This window comes from Taudactylus pleione, unplaced genomic scaffold, assembly GCF_031769625.1.
Source record: "Taudactylus pleione unplaced genomic scaffold, aTauple2 ptg000004l, whole genome shotgun sequence".
Classification (NCBI taxonomy): Eukaryota; Metazoa; Chordata; class Amphibia; order Anura; family Myobatrachidae; genus Taudactylus; species Taudactylus pleione.
In genome coordinates this window covers 7,726,172-7,748,977 of record NW_028284407.1, presented here as the reverse complement: position 1 = coordinate 7,748,977, position 22,806 = coordinate 7,726,172, and the positions used below count along the sequence as shown (strand labels likewise).

Here is a 22,806-nt window from a genome sequence, read left to right as displayed (position 1 = left end):
TAAATATCAGATATGAGTCAATAGTTAGTGGTGCTGCGCGCTCCAGCAGATATGCAATGTGGTGCTGCGCCCTCCAGCAGATATGCAATGTGGTGCTGCGCCCTCCCGCAGATATGCAATGTGGTGCTGCGCCCTCCCGCAGATATGCAATGTGGTGCTGCGCCCTCCCGCAGATATGCAATGCGGTGCTGCGCCCTCCCGCAGATATGCAATGCGGTGCTGCGCCCTCCCGCAGATATGCAATGCGGTGCTGCGCCCTCCCGCAGATATGCAATGAGGTGCTGCGCCCTCCCGTAGATATGCGATGCGGTGCTGCGCCCTCCCGCAGATATGCAATGCGGTGCTGCGCCCTCCCGCAGATATGCAATGCGGTGCTGCGCCCTCCCGCAGACATGCAATGCGGTGCTGCAGTGAGAGTAAACGTGGGGTAAACGTTGCCCGGGATGTTGTTTGGGGGGGTATGGAGTACGGTGCTGGAGTTACTGGGAGGTAATTGCTCTGGTGACAGTTTCCTGAGCATGCGGTGTGCCGGCGGGAGCCCGGAAATCCTGGCAAGCACCGGTGCCACACACTATGGGGACCGCTGCTGCGTAGGGGGAGGATATAAGCGGTTGTGGCTCATAGAACCAGTCGCCGCATTGCATACCTGCGGGACGCCGCAGCACCGCTAACTATTGACTCATCTGATATTTACCTCCATGGTCTCCACACCTCTCTGACCAAGGACTATTATCCTGGCTCTTACTAAAGACCAAACTACATTTCTACTTCAGGGTCCATAGGGTATCCACAGGATACCTTGGGGTATAGGTGTGACGTCAGTCGCAGGGCACCAAAGAGTTAAGCTTTCAGCCTCCCAGGATGCACTAGGTCCCCCTCCTATACCCCGCCCCCGGGCCAAGGCACCTCAGTTTAGTTTGGTGCCCGGCCGGAGTCGGGTGCACCTGTTGGAGTGGGGGCTAGAAGAGCCCCTGAAGCTTATTCTTCATGCAGCTGTGGCTGCACAACTGGATGAACAGCATGGACAGTCAGTCCTGACGTCCATGCTGTCTTCCCTACACCCCGCCGGTACCAGAACGCCGGTACTGATCCGGGGATGCTGGTGGGCGTCTGGGGTCACAGCTAGCGGTGACCCCAGATGCTCCGGACCATGGCCGGATTCAAGGGGGACAGAGGTAAGCAGCGGGGTCCCGCGGTGGGTCCCCGCTGATCACATGGTCCTAAGTCCCCAGGCAGGGGGCTCCCTGGGGACTGGCTGCAGCGTGGAGCCAGGCGACCAACCTGCGCTTCCACTACCCCCTGGGACAGCAGACCGCAGCAGAGCGGTAGCGCTGCGGCGTCCCAGGGGTTAAATGCATGCCGGGGGAGCGCGCCTTCCCTGTCTCACAGCCGGCGCCTCCCCCGCTGCACACAGCCCTCTCTGCATGCTGCCGACTGGTCCTGTGGCAGCGCTCCTCCCCCAGGCCAGCCTCCTCTCTGCTCCTCGGCGGCCATCTTCTCCAGAACGCATGGTGAACGCTGCTGGAAGCGCTGGACGGAAGCATCGTGGTCTGGGTCCCCCCGCATACCTCTCCTCCGCTGTGGTCAGGTCTGTGTATGCAGCGCTGTGTCCTACCAGGCCCTGTGTCTGTGTAGTTGAGTGATCAGCGCTGTTAGTGCAGGAATTGTTATTTTTCTGCATTGTATGTGACTGTGCTAGCGCTGCTGCCTGTAATCTTTTCTTCTCTAAACTGTCAGCTTTATTACTGTCCCTGTTCTTTCTGCTAAAGCCCTTGCGGTGCGGTGCTGCAGGGTGGTCTCTCGCCTATTTAATACTTAATTGGTGAGAGAGGTCACATACGTGGTGCCATCATGTCTGAAAGTGATTTTCCCCTCCGGCTACAGTGTACCACGTGCAAAGTACCGTTAGCGGAGGGGGAGGGTAGCGCGGAGGGCCTTTGCCGGCAGTGTTTGTCCATGGCGCGGCCTATTACGGTTACAGCACCGGTACAGGAGCCGCCCTGGGCTTGTTTCGCTCAGGCGTTAACAGCTTTAGTGGGCCAGTTAGCTCCGCAGCCCGCGTTTACTCCGATGGGTTTGTCCCAGCAGTCTGTGGTGTCGTCACCCATGCAGGGGTTCCCACGACAATTGGTGGTACCCCACAGTCTCCCTATTTCCCCGCTCCCGGGTTCTCAGGAGCCAGCGTGGGTTAACTCCCTGACGAGTTCTGTACAGCACTTGTCGGATGTGTTGCAAGGGGAGTCTGTGATGCGGTCTCATAAAAGGCCGGTGGCGTCTCTGTCCGCTCCTTATGAGGATGACGAAGGGACGTCTGATGATGGGGAGATTCTAGATCCTTACGATCAGGAACCTCTCCATACTAAGGACGCTGATGCTAAGTCCAAAGTATATATTCCTGGACTTATTCGGGCGGTCCGCACAGCCTTGGTGATTGAGGACGAAGTTCCCCCAGCGGCTAAATCTAAGTATGCCTTTTTCAAAGATGTGAAGGGCGATGCCACAGTCTTTCCTCTTTCGGGTCAGTTGGTGGACCATTTAGAGGAGGCGTGGAAACAACCTGGCAAAAGATACCAGCCGCAGAGACGCCTGGCGGTGGCTTATCCGTTCGCGGATAATTATTTTGCGAAGTGGGAATCCCCTCCACAGGTGGATTCTCACGTGACCCGTCTTGTCCGTAGTGCCACATTGCCGATGCCATCCATGTCCTCCCTTAAGGATGCTACGGACCGCAAGGTAGAAATCTGCCTGAAGTCCGCTTATTCCCTTGCAGGGGGGGCAGCACGGCCGGCTATGGCCATTTGCTGGGTTGCCAGAGCGATGGAGCGCTGGGCGGATTCATTAGAGGCTTCTTTTGAATCCGACTGTCCGGCCGATCAGGCGGAGTTGATTGGCAATCTCCGTGATTCGGCCACCTACATCAACGAGGCGGCTCTAGACATTAGTACTCTGGTGTCTAGAATTTCTTCAGCAGCGGTAGCTGCTCGTCGCACCTTGTGGCTGCGATCCTGGAAGGCGGACGCAGATTCCAAGAAAGGTCTGGAAGCGTTGCCGTTTACCGGAGAAGTTCTCTTCGGTCCGGATCTGGATAAGATTGTGGCCACGCTGGCGGCAGCCAAATCTGCCTGTCTCCCGTCGGCCGCTGCTCCTTCTGGTTCGGGACCATCGTCCTTTCGGTCATCTAGGGCCCAGGGCAGGCCCAAACCACAGTCGTTTCCTCGACAGGCTGGCCCTAAGAAATCGGTCAAGCCCCGGAAGCAGGCATGGAGTACCAGACGTCCGGCCCCCAAGCCAGATGACAAGCCTGCGGCCTGACGGTCCGGGCCTCCCTTTGGGGGATCCCAGGGTGGGAGGCCGCCTGCTACAGTTCGCCCAGTGTTGGTCGACCACTACGACAGACACTTGGGTTCTGGAGGTGGTTTCTCACGGATACGCCCTCTCCTTCCGGCACAGACCCCCGGCTCGCTTCTTCACCACGGGTCTCCCATCAGACCGGAACAAGGCTACGGAGCTGCGGAAGGTATTGCACACTATGCTCCAGGCTGGAGTTATAGTGGCGGTTCCATTCTCCCAGAGGGGCCAGGGTTTCTATTCAAATCTATTTTTGGTACAGAAACCCAATGGGTCATATCGTCCGATTCTCAACCTCAAAGCACTCAACAAGTCTTTGCGGGTCCCGAAGTTTCGGATGGAGACCCTACGGTCCATCATTCTGGCGCTGGAACCTGGGGACTACTTGGTGTCATTGGACATACAGGACGCTTACCTGCATGTCCCTATTCTTTGGCGCCATCAACAGTTCCTCAGGTTTGCAATCAGCAGCGACCACTTCCAGTTTCGGGCGTTACCTTTTGGCCTGGCAACAGCACCACGTGTTTTCACCAAGGTGATGGCGGTCATGGCGGCTTCTCTGCGGCTGCAGGGAGTCCGCATGTTGCCGTATTTGGACGACCTGTTATTGGTGGCAGGATCTCCAGAGCTCCTGTTACGCCACTTGGACCTGACCATTGCACTGCTGCAACGGCACGGCTGGCTAATCAACTGGCAGAAATCCACTCTAATCCCGTCTCGGAGGATTCTGCATCTTGGAGCCTTATTGGACTCGGGACAGCAAAGGATCTTCGTGACGGAGGACAAGATCTCTGCTTTACAGTCAAGGGTGCGCAGTTGTCTGCACAGCCGCCGGGTGTCCTTACACTCGGCGATGAGGTTACTGGGCTCCATGGTGTCGGTGTTCGACATGGTGGAATACGCCCAGTTTCACTCCAGACCTCTGCAGCACCTGATCCTGTCCAAGTGGAACGGGCTGACTCAGTCTCTGAAGTCCCAGACGATTGTGCTCACCCAGGAGGTTCGCCTGTCCCTTACGTGGTGGTTACAGACGACCCACCTCAACAAGGGACGTCCGTTCTGGGTTCCAAATTGGGTCCTGTTCACAACGGACGCCAGTCTTCGGGGCTGGGGAGCAGTTTCGGGTCCACACTTGTTCCAGGGCAGGTGGACGCCGACAGAAGCGGAGCTTCCAATAAATATCTTGGAACTCCGTGCGGTCTTCAATGCTCTCCAGCAGGCACAGCGGTTTCTCCAGGGTCGCCCGGTGCAGGTCCAGTCGGACAACGCTACCACCGTGGCCTACATAAACAGGCAAGGAGGAACTCGCAGTCGGGCGGCTCTCGTAGAGGTCTCTCGGATCCTGGTTTGGGCGGAGCGCAATCTTCCGGCCATATCAGCGGTCTTCATCCCGGGAGTGCTCAATTGGGAGGCGGACTTTCTAAGTCGCCAGGACGTTCATCCGGGGGAATGGTCCCTGCACCCGGACGTTTTTCAACTACTGGTGGACAGGTGGGGTCTTCCAGAAATCGACCTCATGGCGTCCCGGCACAACAACAAGTTGCCGGTGTACGGGTCTCGCACAAGAGACGAAGGGGCGTCTCTGGTGGATGCTCTGTCCGTCCGGTGGACGTTCCGGTTCGCATACCTGTTCCCTCCGGTCTCCCTTCTTCCACGGGTAATCCGGAAATTCAAACAGGAAGGAGGGACGCTCCTGTTGATAGCTCCCGCGTGGCCCAGACGGCACTGGTTCTCAGACCTTCAGGGTCTGTCCGTGGACATTCCTCTGCGGTTGCCGCTACGACCGGACCTTCTGTCTCAGGGTCCTTGCCTTCATCCGGACCTGACTCGGCTGTCTTTGACGGCGTGGCTGTTGAAACGGCCATGCTGAGGTCCCGGGGGTTTTCCAGCTCTGTGGTGCGTACCATGTTGCGAGCTCGGAAACCGTCTTCCGCGAGGATATACCATCGCGTGTGGCATACGTTCTTCCAGTGGTGTCTACCGAGAGGTTATGCACCGCGGGAGTTTCGTCTGTCTCGGATTCTCGCCTTCCTGCAAGCGGGACTAGATCATGGGCTTCGCCTTGCTTCTTTGAAGGTACAGGTTTCGGCCCTATCTGTCTGGTTTCACCGTAGGATTGCTACAATCCCGGATGTGCGCACCTTTATGCAGGGTGTTCTCCGCATTCAGCCGCCCTTTGTTCCACCTGTGGCGCCTTGGGATTTGGCTGTGGTCCTGAGGGCTCTCCAAGGACCGCCGTTTGAACCACTGGGCTCAGTGGATCTTAAATGGCTAACAGCTAAGATTGTTTTCCTTCTGGCCATTGCTTCGGCCAGACGTGTTTCTGAGTTAGGGGCTCTTTCTTGTAGACCCCCTTTCTTGGTTTTTTATGGGAACAGGGCAGTGCTCCGCACTCGGCCCGAGTTTCTTCCCAAAGTTGTTTCCCAGTTTCATATTAACGAGGAAATAGTTGTTCCGGCCTTTAACTCACCGGGTCTTTCCGTGGGTGAGGCCTCTTTGGATGTTGTGCGGGCCTTAAGGACTTATGTTGACCGCACTTCTTCGTTTAGGAAGTCGGACGCTTTGTTTGTCCTCTTTGGCTTCTGTAAAAAGGGTTGGCCTGCTTCAAAGCAAACTTTGGCAGCCTGGATCCGTATGGCTATTTCTGAAGCTTATCTTCATGAAGGCCTTCCGGTTCCTCCTGCTGTGAAGGCTCATTCCACTAGGTCTGTGGGTCCTTCGTGGGCAGCTCGACGTGGTGCCTCGGCAGTTCAGATCTGCAAGGCTGCTACGTGGTCTTCTGTCCATACCTTCGTGAGGTATTACAGGTTTGACACCTTCACCTCTCAGGATGCTTCCTTCGGGCGGCGGATTCTCCTTTCTGCACAGGAGCGTCCCCACCCTTAAAGGATACTGCTTTGGGACATCCCCAAGGTATCCTGTGGATACCCTATGGACCCTGAAGTAGAAAATATGAGATATGGTAAGAACTTACCCTTGTTATCTCTATTTCTACGAAGTCCATAGGGTTCCACAGGACTCCCGCCCTGTCGCACCTGTGCTGCAGATGGGCTTTGCTCTGGTCACCGGTTTTCCGTCTCCCTCTGGTGAGAATGTGATTCTTGTATGTGTCCAGATCTTTGTTCTCTCTCTTCCTTCTCCTCCTCCTGCCTATGGCTTGGTAACTAACTGAGGTGCCTTGGCCCGGGGGCGGGGTATAGGAGGGGGACCTAGTGCATCCTGGGAGGCTGAAAGCTTAACTCTTTGGTGCCCTGCGACTGACGTCACACCTATACCCCAAGGTATCCTGTGGAACCCTATGGACTTCGTAGAAATAGAGATAACAAGGGTAAGTTCTTACCATATCTCATATTTTAATTAGCGGGGTATACTGAAAAGCACCAGAAGAAACTAGAAAGAAAAGGAATGGTATTTAGTACAATTGAAGACGAATACATACAAAATAACTGGTTATGAAACTCTACAGTAGATTTAAATGTCCTCTTGAGTTATTCTACCTGCCTGGGCTAGGACAGGTGTGATTCACTGCTTTTAGACAACTCAATCAATTTTAGAAGATTTGATACATCTCCCCCTTTGTCTTTTGTTCCCAGGGAAGGGGGTGAATAGCCTGAGCATTTCTTCTTTTCCCCACCTCCCTGTTTCCCCAACAGACTTACACCACGATTATATTCTAGATATATATTTTATAAAAAAATATCTTAAGATCCAATAACAAAGATGAATGAAATAATATTTCTGACTATATTTACTAAGCGCCGCTTTTCAACTCCTCCAAGTCTTAAGCTGCTGGTTTTAGATGTAAATAATAATAAATGAAAAACACGACTTGTTTTGTATGTAATAATAGTTCCCCTTTAAATCCAGTGGTCGAAACTGCCATAAACGTACACCGCTTAGTAAATTTAGCGCTCGGTATACGCGTGGATTTGCCCTAAAAGAGCATGAAGTATTCTCTAAAAAAAATAAATAAATAAATAAACTAAACATTATGTGTAAATGTCATTAGTGTAAGCTCTTTTCCATCGATTACACATTTTTGAAACCCGATTCATTTAAAAACTTCCAAATCTCTGTAGAGCAATAACATTCTGTGAATAGAGAGTGGGGGACGGGACAAAAAAATAAAAATAAAAAATGTCTTTACAATAATATAGCCATTGTACTTTCCTGGCAGCTTTTGTGTTTGTATTAAACTGTACACACAGTTTGGTAAGCACCATTAACCCTCAACTGTTCCCAATAGGGCCAGCAACATATTGTACCAGGGGGGTTTAAAGATTAAACAAATCTCATTGTGTACAATTATTTAATTTAACAAATCTTATGGGAAAAAATACTGTTCTCCTGTTTTGCCCTACAGTGCTAAGTCACACTTAATCAGTTCTTTTAAACAGTGTGAGACTGTGACATATAGCTCATGTCTGTAAGACCATACGGTATATGCTGTGTGTTTCGGGCACATAAGGAGATAAGAGATCATGGCTGCTGTTTCCTTGCATGAGCTTACGGTTTCACTCTGCAGTCATTCTTCAACATAATGATATTTATGTATTTTGATTTGCCCTGTGTGTGTTAGCTCAGTAGTGTTTTCTTTTCTTTCTTTGAGTTGCAGATTCTGTAGCTGGCTGACTTCAAGGGGTGTGGGTTTTTAGAAGTGGAGATGTTACCCATAGCAACCAATCAAATTCTACTTAACATGTATCTGGCACCCTCTAGAAGATAATAGCTAGAATCTGATATATATATATATATATATATATACACAAACACGCAAGCACACACACAAACACACATAAGTACATATATTTTGGTGCAAACTTTTGTTGCAGAATTTCCAAAGTATATAGCACAAATTAGATACCTTGCATGGCTTTGTAGTAATTATTTCAAATAACGAAGACCAACCTTGATTCTTACCTTTATGCTATGATGTCGATCAACATCATCTTCATCATCCCTTAATAACCAATTATACATAATTTCTCCACAGCAGCGTGCAGTCAGCAGGGCCGCCTCTAGGGGTGTTCGACCAGTGCCATCGAACAGGTGCTCCACCCATATTGGACGCACCCCTCCCCAACATCCCGATTTCAGCGGGACAGTACTGTCCGCTTTTCCACCCGTGGGCCGAAGTGGCCCGTGGGTGGTCAAATCGCGAGGTTGGGACCCCCACCGCTGCAGCTGTGCGACAGTGCCGGACCCCCGGAGTGAGAATGGCACACGGCATCCATTCACTGATGGGAGAGGGCTGGGGGAAGCCCAGCCAGTAATGAGAGGGCTAGGCTTTACCCCCAACCTGACTTTATTTGGAGGCGTGTCATGCGGGCACGCCTCCAAATGACATCACTATGGGGGCATAGCCTATGGTAATGAGGCCACACCCCCAAGTTTGGCGCGAGCAACGTACCGGGCCGGCACAGGGTGCTCAGACCCCTGGAGCCGGCCCTGGCAGTCAGAGAAGGACTTACAATCTAATGCCGCATACCCACTAGACGATATGCTCCATGCGCGATATCGTCTAATGTTTCCCCTGCAGTGCCGGACTCAGTGTCGTTAACGACATTGAGCCACACACTGAACGATATCGTTCAGTGCCGGCACCCACCCTCATCCCTGAACATGCACAACCTGATGATATCGTCAGGTTGGCCTGCATGTTCAGGCGATGAACGATCTTCAACAACCCGCTGCAGCGCGCATCGTTGGTCGTTCACCGCGTACACACTGGACGTTATTGGACGCAATTAACAATATAGTTATTGTTCAAATCGTCCAACTTATCGTCTAGTGTGCACGCGGCTTTAGTTACCTACCACAGATTGGCAACACGCATGTTTTAATGGATTCTCCCTGGATAAGGCATAACTAATAGTAACTGATTGCTTGATAACCAACAAACACACACATATAGAAGTTTGTTTTCTTTTTTAAAATATGTGGTACTATAACAAAGACTGATCACACTAATTGGTGTTGTATGCTATACATGAGGGGAGGTAGATATGAACTAAACCAACATGAGCTTAATGGCCATTTAAAAGATTAATGTGTCTTCCTAACCTGGAAAACCTGCATGTCAGCTAATAGAAATAATGAGGGAAAGGTCACGGATAAATGCTTAACCTCATAACTCTAGTGAGTGCCTCTACTATTTAATGGTGAACCTAAGGTTTTACTCAAAGCCGAGGGTGGGAGAGATGTTCTGTCCTTTTCTTAAACCTTGAAACAAGCACAGTTAGGACGATTCATTTATTGATTTTATATATACCTACATTCAAATATTGACTATTTTATCTCTGTGCTCTCCTGGGGACTTTCCAGAAGAGAATCTGGCCAAGTTGCTTTACTGTTTGTTTTTATTTTATCTTAATTTTTGTAAATTATACAAAACAAACAGGGATGTAGGAAACGTTCTAGACAATACAATGTTAACTTCATACTACCAAGTCTGGATAGCTAAAATTTAAAAAAAAAAGATGATGATGGAAGTGGGGCAATTGATTTTGTAGACTAAATATGTATGTATGCAGAATATAATATATATGCAGCAACAGTAAATATTCAGCACGGATCTTGCACCATTAGCTTGTGGTTTACCTTTTTTTGGTTTTATTTTTTTTATGGATAATAACTATAACTAGCATCTGTCAGCAAGGATTATATGGGGGTTTATGGTAGACCCCAGCTGGTTTCACATAAGATTGATTAATCTGAATTGTGTTAAGATGGCCATACACTTAACAATAATCGCTCTGGTTATCCGATGAAATGACTGTTCTGAATGATTATTGTTTAGTGTATGGACAAGGACAATAATGGTTTCCAGCCAGAAAACGGCTGAAATTCGGCCTGGATCGTTTGGCTTGGATGTCAAACCTGTCCGGACTACCCAGCTGTCGTTCAGCCGATTCCACTATGTGAATGGAGGTGGTCTCAGTAAATCTTGCAGTGTATAGAGGTGCTCTGATTATCTGGCTTCTCTTCTTCCCTTGTCCGTCCGAATGGCCATCCTCTGGTTTAATCATGCAGTCCATGGGCGAGTTTAGAATGACAATCCGATAGTTGCTATAGTTTATTAGTGAAGAAAAAAGTGTGTCTTAATTGTTAGCGCAACATGGGGTTAATGATCAAATATGCAGTGGTGTGTATTTATTTGAATATTTATTAAGTACACAAAATATGGTTGATATTATAAATGAAAATTATAGAGTGGGCACATAATACACAGTAAGTATAAATATAAAAATGGTACCAATGTGAATTATATTACAGTGCAGGACATGGACATTTGTACACATTGCTGCATTAGTGATCGTAACACTCAAAATAAGCAGCAGGGAGTCAGCAATCACGTGTTAGATGTCCTTGCGGGGAGTAAAGAGTAGAAGAAAGTATAAGGAAAAGCACATGAGGGAAGAGGGCCCTGCTCGTGAGATTTTATATTCTAAAGAATGTTTCATATCCTAAAAGTATTCTCTCTAGCTGTTCTAATTGGGTCATATTATAAATACAATGGAGAGAGGGTTAGGATACTTACCGACAGGTGTCTGTGTCCAACCCTGTCAGGATGCCGGCATCAGGATTCTGACCACCGGGATCCCGGGCATCGGCATTTTAGTAACCAACCCTTTCAATCAATGTTGAGATCCTTATCTGATTTCAACAGAAACCCCCAGGTCCATACCCCCCAATAAAAGGTCAAACGCTACCTGCCTCTCAATAACGGAACTTTCGGCAATAAATCTAATAGCACTCCTAAGTGCAATACCATAAAGACATCAGAAATGTATTTCAGCAGCCAGCACTCATTGTAGTACACTTGAATATAATTAAGTTTATATAAAAGTCACATCACTGTCATGGAATGTTACAAGATCCCGCCCACTTGCCATTTGGCACTCTTACGCTGGGTACACACTATAAGATCTATTGTCTAATATATTGTTCCGAAACAGATGTAACAATATATCATGCTCATCATATAGTGTGTATGCCCAATCCGTCGTTCATTGCATCATCCCATATGCTGTTCTGCACGTCAGATGGGACGCTGCCATGTACAATGTGATGCACATTGTGTAGTGCATATGCAGGACCACACAATATATTGGACAGTCATGCCTCTGATGTTTGATATTGTTCTACATGATGATTGCATAGTGTGTACGGGAGCAACAATAATTTGATACAATCCCTGGACCCAATATACCGTGCCGTCGTTTGGAATATTGGAAAGTGTGTTCACTTTACTTAGTGTATTCTGGGATGAAGAGAAATTGGGACGACTGTTGCATCGTTTGTTACATTGTATAGTGTGTACCCAGCTATAGTCTGTATATGATAAATTCACACACACAATGAGTGCCCCGCCCTCCTCCTCTCATTTGCAGAGATTATGATGTGGATCTATCTATCAATCTAATCATATTTACACGAAAAGTTCATAGTGTATTAAGCCCAAATATAATAATTCACTTGCTCAGCAAAATACATGCTTACTTTTTCCAGGTAGTATTGTAGTCTTATCTGATTTGCTATCTTCCAGACTCCTCCAATCCACTGTCATGGGAGACCGAATCTCATCTTTTATAATTACTGTAATAGCTCATAGACAAGTCAGTGCACCTTACCCTTAATAGTCATTCATTTACAAATGCATAGGATATGAGTTTGTAAATTAGATGTCCAATATGTTGCTGGATACCAGTCACACATCCCAAAGACACTGGAAGAGTCCTCAAAACAGATGATACATTGTTGGAAAATGAAGCGTCGTATTTGTAGTAGAGAAATGACAATGGTAATAGGCTGTTGTGTTGGAAGGTGCGTTCCATTGGCTAAGGAAAGGAAGGCATTCTTTTTTTCCTTTGATGTCGACTTGCATTGTTACATTTGCTAACGTTTCATACTTGTTTTACTCTTTAGAGACTGAAAGCTGCTCTGACCCAGCAACATCCTCAGGTAACAAACGGTGAAAGCACCAAGGGGCAGGCTAGTGGAATTGTAAGGACTCCATCGGAGGAAGCGCAACCACAGTCACTACAGCAGCCGGCCACCTCCACCACTGAGACACCGGTATGTACCTTGCTTGACATGAGCACTGATTACTATTGTACTATGTGGGTAGGGGCTTCTAAGCCTGCTATACATTTACCTGGAAATACATTTTAGATGGATATACAAGAGATATACAAGTCTATGTAACTAAACCCAAAACAATAGCTTACAGTTTATTGTATAAATAAATCAAGTCTATATAGAAAAGATGGGTTGGTAATTTATTAGGTATTTATATATACAAGGTGGTGGTGTATCACATTCGGGAATTACTTGGTCTTCATTCAATGATAATGATGGAAACACATGATCGTAAAATGTAGTTCATTGATTATCTATTTAATATCCATAAATTCATTTATTGTAGTTAAATTATTATTAATTTAGATTAATAAATAAAACTCTGTTTTTCAGTAAAGGACCTCTTAGCATAAAACTCAAATTCTCTGTAGGGGCGCGAGTACGCCTCTGTAGGGGCGCGAGTGCACCTCTGTAGGGGCGCAAGTCCACCTCTGTAGGGGCGCGAGTCCACCTCTGTAGGGGCGCGAGTGCACCTCTGTAGGGGCGCGAGTGCACCTCTGTAGGGGCGCGAGTGCACCTCTGTAGGGGCGCGAGTGCGCCTCTGTAGGGGCGCGAGTCCACCTCTGTAGGGGCGCGAGTCCACCTCTGTAGGGGCGCGAGTCCACCTCTGTAGGGGCGCGAGTCCACCTCTGTAGGGGCGCGAGTGCACCTCTGTAGGGGCGCGAGTGCACCTCTGTAGGGGCGCGAGTGCACCTCTGTAGGGGCGCGAGTGCACCTCTGTAGGGGCGCGAGTGCACCTCTGTAGGGGCGCGAGTGCACCTCTGTAGGGGCGCGAGTGCACCTCTGTAGGGGCGTGAGTACACATCTGTAGGAACCCGGCGGCACTTAGGACTGGGTTGCCCTTAACAGCACCATTTGAGATGGTTTGGGGCATGGTCACACTTCTCCCCGCATTTTATGTCAGTATCTGTATAATGCCTATGATTCAGTAAAATCTGAAACGCTGAAAGCATATGATAGGAGATGTAGCTATTAAATAACAGGACTGTTCGAATTGACCGTCGACTCCGCATCCGAATGATAGCAGAAATGGTAAACATCGACAAAGAAACTATTAGGCAAGTTTTACATCAAGATCTTAACATGACAAAGGTTTGTGCTAAGATGGTTCCAAGGCTTATCACTGCCGAGCTGAATGAAAATCAAAAATAAATTTGTACAGACATTTTAGAACAGATTCAAGCTAATTTGCATTTTTTAGATAGTTATTACCTGTGCTGAAACCTGGAACTTCCAGTAGGATCCTGAGACAAAACACCAGTCCTTGCACTGGCAAACACCATCATCACCAAGAATAAAGAAAGCGTGTCAAAGCAAATCCAAATTCAAAGCCATGTTAATTATTTTCTTTGATATCAAGGGTGTTATTTTGGAAGACTGGGTACCAGAAGGGGATGGGTACAGGATGCCGGTGGTCAGAATCCCGACGTTGGGATCCCGATAGGGTTAGAATATCGACACTTTGTCGGTAGGTATGCTAACCCTCCCCCTCTCCCCACCCTAGCCCTCCCTCCCTGACCGCTGGAATCCCCTCCGGCAGTATTTTAACCGCATCCCACCAGAAGGCACAACAGTGAATCAGCATTACTACAAAAATGTTCTAGCAACAATGTGGGAAAGAATCAGAAGAAAGAGGCCAGAGGTGTGGAGAAATGGCTTCCTCCTCCATCAGGACAATGCACCAGCCCACACAGCTCTCTCTGGAGCGGTATTTGGCCGAGAAACGGAATGCAGTTCTAGAACACCCTCCATACTCGCCAGGCCTAACACCGCGTGACTTCTTTCTTTTCCTTAAAGTCAAATCTGAACTCTGGGGAACCTGTTTTGCATCAGCTGCTGAGGTAAAGAAAAACTGACCGAGCTGTTGAGACACCTACAGATCGACTTTGACCAATGGAAAATAGGAATGTAGCGGTGTGGATGCAGAAGGGGAATGGAGTTCAAATGTACCTAATATAATTAAACATAAATTATAACATAAGTCTTGTTATTTAATAGCCACACCTCGTAATCTCTTAAGTGTATATTTTAGTAGGGACAACAGTCATCAAGTTGAAAATGGTGGCTCATGTAAATGTATTTTTTTTTTCCTTTATCTTCCTTTAGCAAATATTTAAAAAAAAAAAAAAAGTGCCTTTTGTCCCCCTGATTTTGACAATATCGGGATGCAGTCATATGACTGGCGGCCGCAAGGTTGCCGGTCACAATCCCGACGGCTGATTGCTGGCTAGGGATTATTTATAGGCGTCATAATCCCGACGCCGGAATCCAGAACGATGCGGGACCGAATGAGGTGAGTGGGGGGGAGGGTTAGGTTTAGGACACCCTGGGGAGATATAGGGTTAGGCTAGGTGAAAGGGGGGCTAGGGTTAGGCACCCTCAGGGGAAGGATAGGGTGAGGCAACCCCCCCCCCCGGGAGGGTAAGGTTTAGGGTGTGGGGAGAGGGGGTTAGGTTTGGGCACCCAGGGGGGGGAGTTTAGGGTTAGGTAGTTTACTCACCTCAGTTGGGATCTCCGATTTTCGGCCTGCCGGCGTCGGGATTTCGACCACTGTGCTCTCGTCCGGCGGTCATTCATACCGATCCCGCAATATTACCCATGCTCTGCCTCTCTTGGCATAGAGAGGCACAATTGTCTAGTATAGACTTGCAGTTGTGCTTTCCTTTCGTGTGTACATGTAAATATAATAATGCTAAGAAGTTGGCTTTGCGTCACCCCTGTGTGTGCAATTTGTCTACAAAGGGAGGAATCACATTTTTGGGGACATATGGGAGTGAATAGGAAACATTGCTACCCTGTCACACAGAAGCACCTCTGCTCAGAAGGCGCTGCTTGCTGGAAAAGTGCAGTGCTCCCCAGCTGGCATCTGACACCCTTCTAAGGGGGCAATTCAATTAGCAGCTTGGCAACGATGTGCCGTTCCGGGATGAAACATCCTGGCCAGCAACATTGCGTGCACAGGAAAACTTGTGATGTTCAATGGGCAGCTACAGTATGTGCACAGCCTCTGATAGAATCAGCCATAGAGATAACAGGAGTGCTCGCGGGGGAAATAAGGGGATAAGTATACAGAGACGCCAACTGTGACTCTACTGAAAGCTGAGAATGCTTAGGTCCGGCGGGATGTCATACCCATTCCGTTCAATAGATATTTCAAAGGGAACATTCAAAAAAAAGTAGGGGTAGCTGGCCCTTTTGCAGCATTATATTACTTTATGCTGGAGACATCCTTTAGGTATACAATTGCAGTTTACATTATTTTGTTTTAGATCTCTCGCACCATAGATTTTTTTTTTGGTTTAAAGTGGTCGGTTACGTTCTACAAAAATGTATTGGAGTCGGTTTTGTGTTATTGTTGCTTTATAATGTTTGAATTCACAGTTGCTGTTTTTTCTGCAATGAAAGAGTTATTTTATTTTATCCTGTTGTTCTATACACTTCCTCAGCATTGACTGAACAGAAGGCTGTTCTGGGAACTTGCCTCGCCAGCTGTTGTAAAAGTTGTTTAAAGTTCACTTTCATTTACAGCAGTACGGGCAGCTTGCCGTTTGGGTTTCTGATAAACTATAACAAGGTGTATATGTATTTCTCTCTCTTGCATATCTCCAAATATATCTTCTACATTATTGCTTGGATGTCTTGTCAATAAATGGTGATTAGTTTAAAAAAAAATCCTCATCTATCGTATGTTATATTAAGTTCAACACCGCAATCGAGTTTGCAATCTTGGTGAGGGGCTGTCCACTAGCCCTATGAGCTGATATTTTCGTTTGTATTTCTGCCTCCTTTTAGTATAACTGAGCATGAGGGCATGTTCTGTGTAATATATCCATAATAAAAAAATAAAAAAAAGATCAGTGAGACTCAGACTACGTTGCCCTTGTTTGTTGTAGGCATCTCCAGCTCCCCCCGCACCACAAACTCAAAGCACAGGGGGGCGTCGGAGGAAAGCAGCAAGCGACGACCCAGATGAAAAAAGGAGGAAGTTTTTAGAACGTAACCGTGCAGCCGCTTCCAGGTGTAGGCAGAAAAGGAAAGTCTGGGTGCAGTCCCTCGAAAAGAAGGCGGAGGACCTGGGTTCATTTAATGTGCAGCTACAGGTACGAATGACTTAGAAAAACTTTTGCAACATTTGAATGTAAAGTGAAAGGTGTTTTTGTACATGTGTATCCCACTGCCCTGATCTATTCAGCTTAGTGAAAAAAAAAAAAAAAAAGTGGCAATTTTGAAAGGAAAGCTTTATTGCAAATGTTGACATTATATAAATGGATTGTGGTTTAATGAAACGCCTTATATGACGAATTTCACAATTACACAGCAAAGCTGATGACAGTTGTCATTTCGGCGGCGTGTTTATTTGTAGCCTTCTGTTTTCTCTAAACCGTATTTTGGGATAGGGGATCATTATGCTAATTCAATCCATAACCAGCTGCAACGTATTTTGGGGCATTGCCAGTGCAGGGAGAATATCGTCACACACATACACTGCAATGAGTGTGCCTAATACAATTTTTTTTTTTTTTTTTTAAAGGCAATTAAAACGTCTGTAGTTTATTCCATTCATTACAAAAACATTACAATGCTGAAAGCAAACAGAGAGATGCCTCATAGGGATGATATAAAACGCTGACGCTTTAATCATTTGTGGTGTAATTCATCGTGTAGTCAGCGTTGATAGGTTTATCTCAGGCTTTGGGATACACACAAAAAAGCAGCCACTGATGTGTCTGAATTTTATTTGAATGATTCTCATCTTTATTGTCTTTTTTTTCTTTTTTTCAATGCAGTTAAAAATGTCAGTGGATATTTTTCAACTTTGAAGTTTTATTTGCGTTGTTTTTGTTTATTTTGGGAAGATTCTGTTGATGAACAAGGAGAGATGTTCCGGCAATATTATTGAATGGAGGCCCTTTTTTACTGTATTGGCTTTTATCTGTATTATGCAGTGAACTGTCCAGAGTAATGCTGCCCATCCACTAGGCGATGAAACCTAGCGATTGAGTGATAACGGCCATCGTTATCGCTCCATCGCTTGGTAATCGCCCGCAAATCGGGCATTAAAATGTTAAAAACGACCAGCGATGTGTGCTCCCGCTGGTCGTTTTTAACATCAATCATCGCCCGAACATGACGGTCAACCCGACGACCGCCGTCAGGTTGCCATGTTTGGGGATGATTGATCTGCATACACTGAACGTCTGAACGTTCAGTATGTGCACTTCACCCCGCGGGAGACGACGGCGTCGTAATCGTGCCATCGTCCCCGCATCTAGTGGATGGGCAGCATAAGTTAGCGAAGCTTGTAAAGGAGCTAACCATTTTAATACATTTTATAGGTAATTCAGTGGTTTTTGGACACCCAACATTTATATCCATGTAGCCTGTTCAAGTTTCTTTATTACATGTTAGAAGAAAGTCAAATATCACTCCAGATTTATACAGAGAAAACGGCAAAACGCGTTATTATTGAAATTCGCTTAACATTCTATGTTCCCAAAGGTTTTATTTTTAATTTCCTTTTTAGATATTAATTGTGACTAAGCTCAGGAGAGTTCCTGATTGGCTTACTATACATACAGTATTTTGATGTTTATTTTTTTATTACGAAGATGTGACTTATAATGTAACAAGACCGTATACATTGGGGAGCAGGAGAAGCATTACGTAGAACATAACTCCCCTTTAAGTGCAGGCAATGTCTAGTCAAACCTAGTGCATTTATGATAACTGCTATACAGGTAAGAGATTTTGTAACCCAAAGCAACAAATTAGCTTTCAGTTTTCGGACTAGGTTTTTTTTTTTGTTTCGTTACAGTGTAGGAAATGTATGTAAACTTGTGGTTGCTAATTTATTTATCCCAACATTCTAAATCCATGAACCTGAACAAGGGAGCGTGTAGTGTCATGATTGGGGCATGACTAGTGCTCAGTGATGCACTAGGCTGCCCCTTAACATCTTGCCTCCACTCCGAACATTAGGCCATTGGCATGTGCGCGACAACTGTTCACTGCTGCTCTGTAATGCCTTGGACAACAAATAGGACGTATCTCCCAAATTTCCAACCAGGGGACAGATAAGTCTATGAGTGGATCAGAGCCTTCTAATCGGTGCTGTCCTCCCTAAATTTGGGTAGTTGGAAAGCATGCAGACAGTAACTGCAGCTTTTTCCTATGCACCAATATTTAGGTAGCAGAGTGTTGTGGCACGTTAGTACCTGCCAGTATGTTGACCTTTGTTTTGACAGTAAAGGTGCATACACACACAACGATTTTTTGAACAATTATCGTTAACTATATCGTTTATCGTTCAATCGTTGAAAAAAATCTTTCACTTCCTGAGTTAAAACGATGAACAATTACCATTCATGCACTTTCACGTTTGTAGTTTGTAGTTCAGTCATACTGACCAGCTCAACGATTTTCAGTAAGGGAATATGCAAAAATCGTTTGTAGTTCAAAAAAATCGTTCATTAAGGTGCATACACACGGTCAGATTTGTCAGATGTGTCAGATGAACGATTGAACCATTTGAACGATTTGACCAACGATTTGAACGATCTGAACTATGAACGATTTTTGACTGCATTAAAATGACTGAAATCATCCAAAACTGACTGCAAACACATCAGATGTCAGATATTGTTATCTGACCATCGGGAACGCGCATCGTTCATCGTTCAAACATGTCAGATATGTCAGATTTTCCTTCAGATATGAACGATTGAACGATTTTATAAATCGTTATCGTTCAGATCTGAAGAAAAATCTGACCGTGTGTATGCACATTACACTTTAAAAAATCTGACAGAAAATCGTTCATAAAATTGTTCATAAAATCGTTGTGTGTCTATGCAGCTTCAAAGGTGATTTAATCTGAAATGAATGACCATGGGCTGCTAGTGTTCAAATTTACCAGTATCAGAGAAACTCCTACTTATGTCAGCACCAATTTAGATTCTGCATGACTGGTCCAAGTTAGACTGCCATATGATAGCTCTGACTAAAGAGCGCAATAGTGGATGCAAACATTTTGCTAGCTGGGTAATATATAAAAATGCAGCCTATACTCTCTAGTAGAGCCAGGGACCTCACTGATGCACTGTGGGTAGACGTTGTGTGCTTTTTAAATGTTCTGGTTCTCCAGGAGCTGTAGTTGTTTCCTGTATTCTTAGTGTCTGCGAGCATAAGGCAAGTCTATGAGCCTTATGTGTATACGCTTGGAAGGGGATGACCCAGGAGGCAGAGAAATGTGCCCTGATCACACCATCTTCTTGGGAGGCTGGTAAATTGTTAAAAGAACCTGGGACTTTTTAATTTAAACCTTGCGGTTTTGAGGCATAGCAAACCTTAAGCTAGAAAACAGACAAGCTGTTGCCAATAAAAATTCTAGCACAATGTGGAAATCATGTAAGCGCCATATGGTTACTAGAGACCCCGTCCAGTACTAACTCTTTCACTCCCAACAAGCTCCTCATCCTCCCCTTCATGTTCCCACTTTTCTATAAAACCATAAGTCTTCCTGGAGGTATTTCAGATGAATTGTTTATATGGAGTGTTTAATACAACAAGGTAGAACAAGTAACTTAGTACAGCTTCAGTGCAAGTAATCCGTTCTTCCAGAGGTTTTTCTGCCCCAGCAATGATGTGATGGACTAGGCATGCCAGGGCTTTCTTTATTAGAAAACACTTAAGGTAAGCATACATACGTTGCTCCTACTTCATTGCACAGTTCTACGGGTGTAATTATTTAAAGTCCACTTACCTTATGTGTAAGTTATTGGAATTCAACTTAAAGTATTTTGGCATGTTGTAAAAGAGATTCCTCCTTTCTCCAGACAGCTGTTTATACCCCATAAATTGTTCATTGCACCCTGAACTATTTCTGTGAAAAGCATATTGCATACCAGAGCATTGCAATGTATGTTACAACAGAGCGTTCTTTTCTCATTAAACTGTTCATATTTCTTGCTGGGTGATGCAAGATAAAGAAGCTCCACCCTCCTGCACTGCATTACTAAGTGTGGGCTTTCACAAGGGAGATAGAGGGGGTAGACATGCTAAGTGGGGGCAGGGGACTGTAATGAAGAATGCTGAGGAGGTTGTTTCCTACAGACATGTTCTAAAAAATCATATTGTTACCATGGTGATACCGAACAAAGAGCCTGAGGGGTCTATTTACTAAGCTTTGTTAGGAGACAGAGTGAAAAGTGATAAGCTGCCAGCCAATCAGCTCCTAACTGCCATCTCACAGGCTGTGTTTGAAAAATGGCCGTTAGGATCTGATTGGCTGGTACCTTATCACCGTTCACTTTATCTCCTAACACAGCTTAGTAAATAGACCCCTGAGTCAGAGATGTACGCTAATGCGGCCGCAGCTGCGAATTTGCATGCAGCGGTTGTGCGAAAACATGCAAATGTGGCAGCTGCCCGGGATCTGTACTGAGACGCCAGCCAGCAGCTTTGCAAATTCAACCGACTGCGTACAAAGACGCGTCTCAGTCACAGATCAGTCGGTAATCGGCCTTTTGCATAACCCTATGGCCACGCAGAACGGCATATGGGAAATGAGATATTGGAGCAATTTTGACTGCATACGGTATCGCAGTCTCAGATGTCCCGAGATGGTCACGACACGCCTGTGTTTGAGCTGCCACCTCCCCGTTCCTGCCCACATACAGTCCCCGCCTGTCAATCACATTATAAAGTAATCCTCACTGAGAGCGACAACTAAAATTAATCTTGACACATGCGCAGCAAGACGCATGCCCAGATTACCGATAATCGCTCAAACTGCGTAAGCATCGGCATTGTGGCCATCTCTGTATCAGGTCCAAAGAGGCAATATTCTTCTGTCATATACTATAATGCACTACATGAAATGCATATGATGGCTTGTTAAACAAATGAGAGTAGCACTAGTATAGTTGGCATCTCCAGAAATCCTCCATTGGCTTTGTTACAATACAAATATTCTGGGAAAGTAATGAATCATTTTTTATTTGTCTAAAATTAGATGATATACAGTGCCTTGCAAAAGTATTCACCCCCTTGGCATTTTACCTTTTTTTGTTACATTACAACCTGTCATTTTTTATTTATTTTTTAATCTGAATTTTATGTGATGGATCTTTACAAAATAGTCTAATTTGGTGAAGTGAAATGAGAAAAATATATATAAAAAAGTATCTGTATAAATAAAATTCTGAAAATTTGCACGTGCATATGTAATCACCCCCTTTGCTATGAAGCCCCTCAAAAGTTCTGGTATAACCAATTACCTTCAGAAGTCACATAATTAGTGAAATTAAGTCCACCTGTGTGATATCTAAGTGTCACATGATCTGTCAGTATAAACACACCTTTTCTGAAATGCCCCAGAGGCTGCAACACCAATAAGCAAGAGGCATCATACCATGAAGACCAAGGAGCTCTCCAAACAAGTCAGGGACAAAGTTGTTGAGAAGTACAAGTCTGGGTTGGGTTATAAAAAAAATAAATAAATATCCAAATCTTTGATGATCCCCTGGAGCACCAGCAAATCCATCATTATCAAATGGAAAGAACATGGTACCACAACAAACCTGCCAAGAGAGGGCTGCCCACCAAAACTCACAGACCGGGCAAGGAGGGCATTAATCAGAGAGGCAGCACAGAGACCAAAGGTAACCCTGAAGGAGCTGCAGAGTTCCACAGCAGAGACTGGTCTACCTGTGCATGTGACCACAATAAGCCGTACACTATTACTTAGTGATAAAAATAAGAAGACACAAATTTAGTTTGCCAAACGGCATGTGGGCGACTCCCCAAATGTATGGAGGAAGGTGCTCTGGTCAGATGAGACTAAAATGTAACTTTTCGGCCACCAAGGAAAACACTATGTTTGGCGCAAACCCAACACATCCCATCACCCCAAGAACACCGTCCCAGTGAAACATGGTGGTGGCAGCATCATGCTGTGGGTATGTTGTTCAGCAGCAGGAACTGGGAAACTGATTCCAGTCGAGGGAAAGATGGATGGAGCTAAATACAGTGAGAACTCTTGAGCAAAACCTGTTTAAGTCTGCCTGTGATTTGAGACTGGGACGGAGGTTCACCTTCCAGTAGGACAATGACCCGAAGCATACTGCTAAAGCTACACTCGAGTGGTTTAAAGGGAAACATTTAAATGTGTTGGAATGGCCTAGTCAAAGCCCAGATCTCAGTCCAATTGAGAATCTGTGGTCAGACTTGAAGATTGCTGCTCACAAGCGGAAACCATCCAACATGAAGGAGCTGGAGCAGTTTTGTCTAGTGGAATGGGCAAAAATCCCAGGGGCA

At 46.1% G+C, this 22,806-nt stretch overlaps 1 protein-coding gene across 5 annotated transcripts in view; it reads left to right on the top strand.

The window, feature by feature from the left end:
• The window catches only part of ATF2 (activating transcription factor 2), a 118,364-nt gene that overhangs the window by 59,123 nt on the left and 36,435 nt on the right, over positions 1 to 22,806 (top strand). For all 5 annotated transcript variants that reach the window (XM_088473587.1, XM_088473358.1, XM_088473347.1 and 2 more), the window contains 2 exons: positions 12,277 to 12,426; positions 16,383 to 16,589. In XM_088473587.1, coding sequence (XP_088329713.1) covers positions 12,277 to 12,426; positions 16,383 to 16,589 — 357 coding nt within the window. The remainder of the gene's footprint in view (positions 1 to 12,276; positions 12,427 to 16,382; positions 16,590 to 22,806) is intronic.